This window comes from Sphaeramia orbicularis, chromosome 11, assembly GCF_902148855.1.
Source record: "Sphaeramia orbicularis chromosome 11, fSphaOr1.1, whole genome shotgun sequence".
Taxonomy (NCBI): domain Eukaryota; kingdom Metazoa; phylum Chordata; class Actinopteri; order Kurtiformes; family Apogonidae; genus Sphaeramia; species Sphaeramia orbicularis.
In genome coordinates, this window is record NC_043967.1 from 53,843,375 (window position 1) to 53,856,002 (window position 12,628).

The window sequence follows — 12,628 nt, forward strand, 5'->3', positions numbered from 1 at the left end:
TTTTTTTTTTAATTAGCACTCACATTTTGAATGGATCTTTATTATTTTGTGAATACAAAGCTGATGCTTCATGTAAATTAAATAAATGAAAAAAAAAAAAAGCCTAGATAAGACACATGTGATCAGCCTTCTGTTAATTAGAGCCAAATCCTGTATTCACTGATCCAAATTTGCTAAAAAATAAATAAAAAATAACTAAATATGATCGTTTTAAAGCTGTACTGCATCAGAACAAGGAGAATATCACCTGAACTTCAATTAACCCCCAGTTTTTTGTTTTGCTTTTTAACTTTGTGTTTTTTTGTCATATCTTTGTTTTTCTATTATTTTGAACCTGCATTCCACCCTGACATGTCTGTGTGCTTCTGTACATCGTATACCCAGTGTTACTTTTGTGGCAGTTCCAACATATGTTTTTTCTCTATATTTAACTTTTCTTAAGTGATTTATCACAATTTATTACGACATAATCTTCTGTATTTTTTCAGTGAACATCAGATATTTTCTATATTTAATTCACTGATCATGTAGATGTTCATTAAAGCTCAGATTAAAGTTGAGGGGTTTTATATCAGAAACAGAGAAAACTGAAGAAAAAGTGACTTTATTCATAAACTCTCTCATTAACTGAACATAAACCCAGTGTGTCCATCAGCTGCCAGTGGTCCAACTCTGTGGGTTTTACTGGGGAATCAATGCTCGTTTTTCATTCATTTTCTTTACTTTTAAAATTCATTTTACACATTATTTTATGTTTTTGTTTATTTGATTACTTATTTTGTTTGTTTTTTTCTGTTTTGTTGACAATTTTATGATTTTTCATCATTTTCTTTTCCAGTTTGTAGCTTATTTTGTTCATGTTACTTATTATTTTGTGGATTTATTCTTCATTTTGGTTCATTTTACCCACTGTCATTTACTGGTGAATCAGTGTTGTAAAAGATGATGGCGTTTCCATGGTAACTACGGAGCCTCTGAAGGTCCAACAGGGTCATATGTGATGACCAGGTATGAACCAGTTTAGATGAGTGTGGTTTTGGTCATGGGGGTCTGCTTGGGTCTTTGTGGGTTAGAACCCCCCAGGTGTGGGTGTGGTTCAGTGGAACAGTTTCAGTTTGCAGGGACAGCAGACAGGAAATGAAACCTAAGGCTGAATATGAACCACAGCAGTGACAGCACACACACACACACACACACACACACACAGTCTGAGAGGAAGGAGCAGCACGACTGAGCTGAGCTGAGCCGAGCCGAGCCGAACAGGGATGGACACACGCACAACACCGCACAGGTACGGACCCGCACCCCTGCACCGGCGCACACATGCACGCGCACAGCCGCTCTGCGCATTTACGCACACTTTGACCCAAACACTGATGCACGCGCCCGTCTGCAGATGACGACATTTGCACAGAAGTGCAGGTCTGTCACATCTGCACAGTACAAGCCGATCATGCGGCTCTTTTCGCGCATTTTTTCGCCGTTTGTCCGCATTTGGCTGCGATATGAAAGTGTAGCAGCTGCGCGAGCTCAACCTGCGGCAGTTTCTGTTTACTGGAAATATGTGCGAAAGTGAAAGTAAGAGTTCAGGGTAGGCCATCAGAGAGAGACTGAAGAGAAAAGAAACTAACTGCACTGACAGGAGCAGGAATGAAGAAGTAAACATTTAGGTACTTATGCAGGTCATTTTCTCTTCATGTAGTGAATAATTTTCCTCATACTCTTCACGTGCTTAATATTTTGGTCATTTCTGGTCTTTTTTCGTTTTTTGTTTTAATTTTATTTAAATTTAAAATTTCATACATTTACACACACACACATACATATGTATATTATGTATGTATATGTGTGTATGTATATATATATATATATATATACATACTTGTGTGTATAAATGTATGAAAATAAAGAAAATAATAACAATTATATAGATGTACACATATATTTGATTATTTTCTATTTCTGTTAATTATTTTGGTCATTTCTTGGTCTTTTTTTGTTTACTATCTTTATTGTGTTGTCATTTTGTACACTTGTTTGATTTTTTTTTCCTTTATATTAGTTATTTATATGTTACATTTATTATTTAGTCATTTTGTTGATTATTTTCTTTACTTTATGTTCATGTTGTTGATTAGTTTGGTAATTTTTAGTCAGTATGTTGACAATTTTTTTTAGTGTCACTTTGTTTCTTATTAATTGAACCAGGTCAAATGTACAGATAGTGAATTGCTCTATATATGAATTAAAGTACAAAACATCATTAAAGCAGAAGAGTTTTCTTCAAAGTGCAGGGTTCTTTATTAATTAGCATTTAATAGGAATAAAACATACAGAGAATAATATTAAAAGTAAATATAACAGTTTACATGATGGTGTTTGTAGAATATTAATATTAAAAAGATCAAACAATGAGCCTTTAATAATAAAACAACAGTAGACTCTGAATATGCTTCAGTTTGTAGTTTTTCTTTAATGTCCTTAACCCTATAAAACCAAATGTATTATATTTGATACATGAGTTTTGAAGCCCTCTACATGATCAGTGTGATACATTTTTTTCTTGAAAAACCTGATGTATATAATTAGATCCATGCAGTACACAGATAATTTGTAATGTTGGTGCTATTGTCTTAATGGACCATTTATTGTATTTATTGTTAGTTGTTGTCCGAGTGATAACTGCTGGGTGTAGAACAAACTGGCCCTTAATAAAGTTTACCTTGAATCCACCAGGGGGAGGAGTTTATTCACCAGAGGCCTTTAGTGACACTACAAGACTGTTATTAATGAGGAAGAACTGGGACCATTTAGAAAAGGAATGAACAGTTTGTTAGACATGTTTGTGTTCTATTATGTTTTTGTTTGTTCAAAAATAATAATATTTGAGCACTGAGACCTGATGGATCAAATATGATACAAAATGTAAAATTACACATGGAAATTGATATTTGAAAAATGGTTATTCAGAAGGACCAAGAAAGGCTCCAGCTTCAAAGAACTGGAATTTTCTGTCAGTTCTTGAATGGTTCAGGCTTTACAGGGTTAAAGTCTGATTATAACTGGGGGTTATTTGATTTCTTCCAGGGGTTTTCTCCTTCACTTCCACTTGTTCCTGTTCGTCGGTTTAGTCGGTGAGTACAACACGTCACAAACCAGATTTATCAGGTTTAATCAGATGAAACCGTGTGGAGGTAGCATCAGAAACGTCTCCAGCAGCAGAAAACATCATGTCCTCTGGTTCTTCTTCCATCTTCAGTCAGTGAAAAGTAAAGTTTCAGAGACCACATGTTCTTCTTCTTCTTCTGACATGGACTGAACACGACATGCTTCGATTAGTACGACAATGAAAAACACATTCACACACAGCATCTTCTTACAGAGGAAATATCTCATACAAAGATGTTATAGTAAAGTGCCCCGCCCTGGGAGGGGCGTGGCCTAAGTGTGACCCACCCCCTGACCTCATTTAAAGCCAGGATTGGAGCTCCAGGTCTGAGGCACATCCTGCTCTGGACTCTGAGTTTATTTCCACATTCTTCAGTTCACAGGTTATTATTTGAGTGAGTTTCCATTTGTTGTTGTTTCCGTTCTTTCGTTGTCGATCGTTAAAATGATCTGAGTTCGTTGTGGTTTTCTTTTGCCTTTTAAACACAGTCGTCGCTGTATCATGTAAAGAACCCAGGTCTGCGGTTCTGCTCGATGTCGTAACCGTCTGTTTTACATCCGTCAGAACCAGAAAGCGTTCGGGAAACCAGACACAGACGGACACCAATGATGGCGAAAAGGAGGGAACGCGGAAGAAGAACTGACGATGTGGCGACGACGAAAGAACAAACGTAAACGGACGCAACTTTTATCAGATCACAAACATGGGCTGTGAACTGTAAAGGTCTGGACTCCCAACCCACAATCCATCTGCAGCTCCTCCCACTCAAGGCCATGCCTCAGTGACATCATCAGGCCTGAGCTCCGCCCCCTGCTGCATTCCTGGCATCGTGGTCGACCTCCTGCTGGCCCCGCCTCCTATTCTACATACAGAATGTATACATGGTGATACAGAAACACCAGGTCATCACATGACCCCCATACGATGCTCGGGGTTCGACGGCGTCTCATAAAGGACCAGATGTCAGATCTGATCCCAGATTCCCATGACCCCGGTGACGTAAACGACCTGGATTCACCTTCTGCACAGAAGAACAGATGCAGTTCAGTAGAACATGTTCTGACCCTGGGTTCCATCATAGAATGGAACTGTTTAAAGCAGGAGGCGTGTCAGATTTATGAAACATTAGCCTAGCTTAGCTTTGTGCAACGACTCACATTTACAGATGAGTTTGAATAACATTACAAAGTTGAAATTACAGCTTTCATTTTCATTTTTTACATGTCATTCTGTTGTGCATGTTTTGATCATATCAAACTTTTTATCATGTAAAACTACAGATACATAATTCAATATCTATGAGTCAAACCACAGAAATGTCCCATCAGAGAGCGAACTTGAATTGACTGCCATTCCAACATTTATTTCAGTATAAAGTAGCTCTTTGTTTTGGATAATCCCTTATAGTCCAACGAAAGCAAAAATGAATTTAAAGGTAAAAATGTGGGTCATTTACCAACACTAATCTGTCAAACTGTCTCTAAAATGTCCCGTCAGAGAGAGTTCAAATACCGTTTTGACCCATATGTGTTTGTATTATATAGTCATATATATCGTACTTTCCGGACTATAAACCGCTACTTTTTTCTAACTCTGTGAACCCTGCGGCTTGTATCACGATGCCACCAGAGGATAGATTTTCACAGGCTAACGGCCTCCAGGGGGCGCTCCAGCAGGAAGCACAAAAGCCAGACAGACAGGTGGAAGAGGTGATGAAGAGGAGAAGTTTGAAGCTGAACTTTAAACAATCATTTTGCACAAACTCTCATCATGGAAAACACACAAAGAAATGCATATGATGCAGCTTTGAAGTTCAAACCAATGATGTGTCTGTAAAGAAGGAAATAGAGCTGCAGCATGTACAGAGACAATTAGATTATTGCCGTTTTATTAGGTTTTATTTCAGTTCAAGGTGACTGCTGCATCATCATGTCATAAAAATATTTAAGTGTAACCGTTGACATTGAGTCAAAAGTCTGTCACAGCTTTAACTGGAACGTTCTGTTTAACCCAAAAGGGAAAAGAATAATAAAAAAAAAACATCAGATGGGATTGAGTCTGAATGAAATGAACTCCACAGATATTTCTCTAGAATGCTCTGTGAATACTAGGGCTGGGGAAAAAAATCCATTTGATCGATTTTGGATCGGTTTTATTTTAATTTTGCATTATTGAGTAATAGTGGAGAAGGTCGATTTTTCAGAACGGGACCGTGAATACCTGACCCGGGTACCGCTGACGTGCAGCCGGCTCCGTCTCGTCTCGTGGGTCTCTGGGGGTGACGGGTGTCTCAATCTCGTTTGCGCCGGAACTCTGGCTCAGGTAACGACCACATCATCAGCCTGAGTCCGACCCCTGTTCAGAAGGATCCGGCACAAATGGAACAACAGATGAAAACAGTCACATGTAATTCAAACTTTTCCATCGGCCACTGGGGGGGGGGGGGGGGGGTGTGTGTGACTGTTTTTGTTTTACACACCAAACTAATTTTTTACCCACCTCTGGTGCTTGGTGGGTGCTAATTTTCCACCCTGTAATTATGTGTACATATATATTTTTTTTGTTTTGTTTTTTTGTTTGTTTTTTTTTTGCAGTATTGATCATTTCTTTCCTGCTACTTTTTTTCAACTTGCAGAAAAAAACAAAACCCAAACATTTCCCCTGGGATTAATAAAGTATTCAGATTCTCATTTCTGGGTCATTATATTATTATTTTACTTGAGATCATACTGGGCTGAATGTGGCCCCTCCTCCTCACACTGCGGCTCCTCCTCCTCCTTCCAGACTCCTCCCCCCTCCTGTCAATCACCTCCAAAGTGGGTCTCCAGGCCAAACTTCCCTGCAGTTGGAAGTCGCGTCTGGACGAGGCTCCGCCCGTCTGCCACGTCCAGTGGAGGTCCACGGCCGACACCGTGTTCGAGCAGCAGGGGGCGCTGCGGTGGGAGGCGGCCGAGCTGGCGGGCCGGGCAGAGGTTCCCGAGGGCCCCCTGGGGTCCGGGGACTGTTCGCTGATCATCAAAGATGTCCAGATCGCAGACGCCGGGCGTTACGAGAGCTACATGGTGGTGGACGGAGCGCAGTCCAGGAAAACCCGGGTGTTCATCCAGAGCGTCAAACTGTTGGTGTACGGTGAGTTCAAGGACGTCTGTCCGACATCAGCACTTCACTGAACTCATGGGCTGTGGACGCTCAGGATTTACATTTTTTTTTTTTAAACACCGTTTTAAACAACAAATTATGTAGAAAATCAAGAATGTACCGCCCTTTTTGAGTTATTTTGGTCCAAAACTTTCATTTCTTTCTGCTATAATCTCATTCCTCATCAGTTTTCCCTCGTCTTTTCTGTTTTTGTCTTTATGAACCTGTTTGTTCAGCTGCTCTTTAATAATAACCGTTTCCTTGGTCTCCTCAGATCATAAGTTGTTTGCGTCCAAACATCCTGGTGAGGATCTGGTTCTGAACCTCCACACGCCACATTCCATGAGGGTCGTCTACCAGGGCAGGTCAGTACGGAGACACATTTATGTCTTTATTAATGAATCAAATAGAAAAGATCTGTAGCCGAAAAAGAGATTTGACAGCAAAAAACAATAAGTGACAATAAAAAAAAAAGCTCATTTTGTTTCTAAATCAGTCCTCTTTACTTGTGAGTTCAAGTTTTGCTTGCGAGTTAAATTGCACTTAATGGGCGGGGCCTACGCTGATGGATGAGAGAAGAGTTTCTATTGGTGGGTTTGACCTGGCTTCAGCGTCTACTGCTCAGATCTCTGCTTTGGTTGCAAATCTATTCTATTTGATTGATTAAAAAAGACACAAATGTCTCTCCATTCACAGTGGCTCAGATCTCCAATCACAACAGTTAGACAATGGTACCATAGACACATGTACATTTAAATGACGCTTACAGGGTTGGTACGGGCGCTTTTGTAGCAGATGAAAAATAAAAGAATAACATGCAAAATAAATATATAAAAGTTAAGTAGGGTAGAATAAAAACTATCAAGAAATATGCAGCAAAAAATTCAAAAATAAAACAAAATGACACATTATGCAGCAACAGTCCAGTTAAAGTGGTGGTGCATGTATGTATTATTTATAGGTTATGACTCTGATAGATGATGGTTTTTATTGTCAAAGCTGTAATGTCGAGTCAGTTTCCCATAAATGTGACTGTTCCCAAAACTGAAAGGAAAACTACATAATACATGGAAAATATTAAAGTCATGTGGTCTGAGGAGGATCAGGAGGTGGTGGTTTTCCCAAAATGAAACAGATTATTGACTAAATTATTTTATCCACTTGTGTGAATTCTGACTGAGCTCCGGTTTATTTATATGTGCTCACATGTGTTACTTGAACTTTAATAATCTTCAATAATCAGACTATTTACATCCAGTGTCTGGTCATTGTTTCACCTCCTTCAACATTAACGAACCAGAATTAAACACATTCTTATGGAAGACGATTAGGGCCACTGGGGAAAAAAAAAAAAAAATTAAGGTCCAAAACATATATTTATATTATTATTCTGAGGAAAAAAGTGAGAATTCTGAGATTAAAGTCAGAATTCTCAGTTTTTAAAGAATTCGGATTTTTAACTCAGATTTTCGTCTCTTTTCTCAGAATTCTGACTTTTTCTCAGAATCTGGACATTTTTCTCAGAATTCTGACTTTTCTTTCATCATAATAATAATAATTATATCTATATCTATATCTATCTATATATATATATATATATATATATATATATATATATATATAGATATATATAGATATATGTATGTATATAGACACACACACAGTGGACCTTAATTTTATTTTTTTTTCCCAGTGGTTGTAATCCTCTTCTGTACATTCTTCATGTGATTAAACCAAGACTTTCTTCATAAAACCTGAAAAACTTAAACAGATAAAACTGATGATGAACTTTTAGAACCAAATGAATGAAAAATAATTACCTTTTCCAGTGACTCAGTTCAGGTTCGTGTGTTCCCATTGTGTTAAAACCATTGTCCAACTGTGTCTGACCAGGAACAGCTCTGATTGGTCGACTCTGTGGATCCGAGGCGACGCCGCCGACCAGCGTCTGCAGAAACATCCACTGAAGGAGGAGCTGACGGTGAAAGGCCTGAAGCGAGGAGACGAAGGGACGTACAAAGTCCTGGACGAGAACGGGTTGGCCATCAGCGCCGTGGAACTGTCAGTGGAAGGTACCCACGTCCAGAACATACCAGAACCAACGGACCACCAGTGGGAGGGGGACCTTCACCTGGTCTAGTCTGGTCTAGTCTAATCTGTTCTAGTCTAGTCTAGTCTGTTCTAGTCTAGTCTAGTCTGTTCTAGTCTAGTCTAGTCTGTTCTAGTCTAGTCTAATCTGTTCTAGTCTAGTCTAGTCTGTTCTAGTCTAGTCTAGTCTGTTCTAGTCTAGTCTAGTCTAATTTGATCTAATGTATTCTAATCTAATCTAATATTTTCTAATCTAATGTATTCTAATCTAATCTAATATTTTCTAATCTAATGCATTCTAATCTAATATTTTCTAATCTAATGCATTCTAATCTAATCTAATCTGATCTAATGTTTTCTGATCTAATCTAACCTAATATTTTCTAATTTTACTGAATCTAATATTTTCTAATCTAATGTTTACTAATTTAATCTAATCTAATGTTTTCTAATCTAATGTATGTTTTCTAATCTAATCTAAAGTAATCTATGTTTTCTACTCTAGTTGAATTTTACGTTTTCTGATCTAATCTGTTTTCTGATCTAATCTAATGTTTTCCAATCTAATGTTTTCTAATCTAATCTAATCTAATCTAATCCAGCCCAGTCCAGTGTTTAACTCAGATTTGTTGCTTTTTTTTCTGTTTTTAACCGGTGATGTTTTGTTTCCTCAGATCGATCCACGGCTCTGAAATTCACCCAGTCTGTGGAAAATGAAAACCTAACAGGTGAGAAAGACTTGAGCGTTGGTCATCTGGTCCAAACCCACCGCTGTGTGTTTCTGTGTGCATTTCTACACTCAACTGTTCTTAAAATGTTCTGAATCCTGGAGGTTAAAGTCAGTTTGACCTGTGTTTTCCAGGAGACGCTGGCCGAAGCTGCGGCTGCTCTGTCCTCGTCCTGTTGTCGTTCGTCGTCTCCATTTTCCAGATTCTTCATCTGCTGTGAAACTGTGACGTTAAGTTCTGTGACTGATGACCAATGTGTGTGTGTGTGAGTTTGAGTTCAACGCAGGACACTTTAAACCAGTTCAGTTTACATGCACGGGTCTATTTCAGGAGTCGGATCACTAGAGAGGTGGAGGGATTTCTGTGCAAAAGGGTTGAAAATGCGACGTCTGGTTTTTAAAAGACATAGATGTTTGGAGTTCTTATCAGTAAAATCATCTGCAAATTGAACTGAACCACAAAGACCCAGTGTTCGTGTTATTCTGAGAGTGACTTTAAGGACAAGCTGATCAAAAACAGAGAAAACCGAAGAAAGTGAAACTTACAGAAAACGTCATATTTTCTTACAGATTTACAAACTAGACAATAATAGATACTGATGAATAATGCAGTTCAGCAGCGTTCCTAATATTACAAAATAAAAATAATAAAAGGATCCTGAAATCCACACCTGTCTAGTCACATAAATGTAGAGAAAGTTGATATTGATTGGATTTCCTTAGAGCCTCTGAAAATAACATGAAGAAAGAATTTTCAAAATTTTAGCATTTGAGACTAAAAACACTTGTCTACGGAAGAGGATGAGGGCCACTGGAAAAAAAACAAAAAACATTAAGGTCCAAAATATTTTTATTATTATTATTATGAGAAAAAAAAGTCAGAATTCTGAGGAAAAAGTCAGAATTCGGAGTTTAAAGTCAGCATTCTGAGAAACAAAAGTTGGAATTCAAAGTTTAAGGCCAGAATTCCGAGGAAAAAAAGCTGGAATTCTCAGTTTAAAGTCAGAATTCTGAGAAACAAAAGTCGGAATTCTGAGGTAAAAAAAGTTGGAACTCTGAGGAAAAGTCAGAATTCTGAGTTTAAAGTCAGAATTCTAATAATAATAATAATAATGAAATATATATATATATATATATATATATATATATATATATACACACACACAGGACCTTAATTTTTATTTATTTTTTTTTGTTCAGTGGCCCTAATCCTCTTCTGTCTTTGCCACAATAAGAATAAAGTCATAAAATATCGAGATAAAACCCCTGATTTAATGAGAATAAAGTTGAATACAAAAAGAGTCATAATTTTACAAGAATGAAGTCGTAATATTATGAGAATAATGTCGTTATATTTCAAGAATAAAGCCATAATATTACGTGAGGAATGTCGTCATTTAAAAACAGGTGGAAAAATTATAAATATTTACGAGAATAAAGTCGTACCCACTCATAATGGAGAACTTGGAGCATTTCGTGAGGTTCTACTTTCATTTGAGGTTTACGCACAAATACTGAGCCTATTAGCCCCGCCCACCATCAACACGTTAGCATTAGTCGTCCACTCCAACAGAAGTAAAAGTTGCTGCTTCATTTGTTGCATTCACTGTAACCGGAAACTCCGTCATCAACAAGGATTAAGGCTTACGATCCCTAAATGATGACTTCTTAATTGCACTATTGCGAATTTATTTTCAAAATATTACGATTTTAATCTCATAAAAGTACGACATTATTTTCGTAAATTATGAGTTTGTTTGTTTTTTTTAACTACAACTTTCTTCTCATATTATGGCTTTATTCTCAAAATATTACAACTTTATTCTCGTAAAATTACGTATGTACGCAAAGTATTTGACTTGTTGTAATATTTCCAGAATAAAGCCATAAGCAAAGCCAAGCAGCAACTTTCTGTTGGAGCGGACGACTAAAAGTAAAAGTACTTAAAGTACGGGTTTTATCTTAATATTTTACGACTTTATTCTTGTAGTGACAGTGTTTTTATTTCTTCTGTAACCCTACTACGCTGTTGTAGAACCTAAATCTTCTGTAGGTGGATGATTTTATTCTGAAAACTCCAAAAATCTTCACATTCAGATTCTTTATGGACTTCTACGAACAGACGATATGAAACCTGGACCCAAAAACACAGAATTAAGAGCACTTTATCCACGGCTTTAAGGCTGATTCTTCGTATTTCTATGTATTTAGACACATTTTTAGTTTAGATGCTGCAGTTTTTCTTTGTAGATAAATCTTTACAGTCACCACAGGAGATTTCATCCTTTTCATTTGTGAATTATGGGAAAATTGTTCTGCTTTATTTGAAATGTTTTAATCATAGAATTGTTATGTTGCCATTTTATAGCACGTTTTAAAGTTCCAACAGGGAGTTCTCACTTGTTTCTTTTTATTTCCTCCCGTGAAGTGTCCATTAAATCTTGGAGTTCATCGTAATGTATGTAAACTAGACAATTTTTGTATATTTTCACAGTTCTATTTTCAGAAAATCTAAGCTGAAACAGCATCACATTTTTATATCCAGACAGAGAGGAGGGTGTGGATGTTCCGATTTGTCATTTTTATCATAACTTTTTCACAGACGGACCAGAAAAACCAAAAACCCACAGACCTCTAATGACCTTTTGCAGATATTCGTCCTCAAACCTCAACTATCGGATGTGAAAAGTCAGATTTCAGGTGTAACTCAGGTCATTTTTGCTGCTTAGACACAAGATCCAGCTCAAAATATGGGATTTATTTTTGAAGGAACCTTATTTTTAATCCATCAGAGTCATAGCGACACAATGAAACTGTACAGAAACTCAAACAGCAGTGGTTTGGACGCAGTGGCAGGTTTGTTTCTACACACATTCAACGTTCAACACAGTCACAGCAGATCATTACGGAAGAGGATAAGGGGCACTGGAAAAAAAAATAATTAAAATTAAAGTCCAATATTTTTTATTATTATTCTGAGAAAAAAGTCCAAATTCTGAGATTAAAGTAAGAATTCTGAGATAAAGTCAGTATTCAGACTTTAATCTCAAAATTCAGAAAAAAAAATATTTTAAACAGTCAGAATTCTGAGATTAAAGTCAGAATTTTAATCTCAGAATTCTGACTTTAATCTTGGAAAACAATAATAAATAAATAAGTCAGAATTCTGAGATTAAAGTCGGAATTCTGAGATTAAAAATCAGAATTCTGAGATTAAAGTCAGAATTTTAACCTCAGAATTCTGACTTGAATCTCGGAAAACAATAATAAATAAATAAATAAATAAGAATTATGAGATTAAAGTCAGAATTCTGAGATTAAAATCAGAATTCTGAGAAAAAAGTCAGAATTCAGACTTTAATCTTGGAAACAACAACAATAATAATAAAATAAAACAGTCAGAATTCAGAGATTAAAGTCAGAATTCTGAGAAAAAAGTCAGAATTCAGACTTAAATCTCGGAACAATAATAAAACAAAAATAAAACAGAATTGTGAGAAAAAAGT

At 36.8% G+C, this 12,628-nt stretch overlaps 1 protein-coding gene across 1 annotated transcript; it reads left to right on the plus strand.

The window, feature by feature from the left end:
• The first annotated feature begins 1,142 nt into the window (after positions 1 to 1,142).
• igldcp (Ig-like domain-containing protein) lies at positions 1,143 to 10,269 on the plus strand. Its single transcript, XM_030146644.1, has 7 exons — positions 1,143 to 1,291; positions 3,088 to 3,134; positions 5,954 to 6,298; positions 6,582 to 6,672; positions 8,201 to 8,379; positions 9,070 to 9,123; positions 9,258 to 10,269. Exons 1-7 carry the CDS (start codon positions 1,266 to 1,268, stop codon positions 9,341 to 9,343), a joined length of 828 nt encoding a protein of 275 aa, XP_030002504.1. The 5' UTR covers positions 1,143 to 1,265; the 3' UTR covers positions 9,344 to 10,269.
• The last annotated feature ends 2,359 nt before the right edge of the window (positions 10,270 to 12,628 follow it).

Bases quoted from the DNA above. Each gene is read 5' to 3' on its own strand.
- igldcp (XM_030146644.1), top strand. From the start codon at position 1,266: ATGGACACACGCACAACACCGCACAG. The intron at 6,299-6,581 runs GTGAGTTCAAGG...TGGTCTCCTCAG, and splicing joins CGTCAAACTGTTGGTGTACG to ATCATAAGTTGTTTGCGTCC. The intron at 9,124-9,257 runs GTGAGAAAGACT...TGTGTTTTCCAG, and splicing joins GGAAAATGAAAACCTAACAG to GAGACGCTGGCCGAAGCTGC.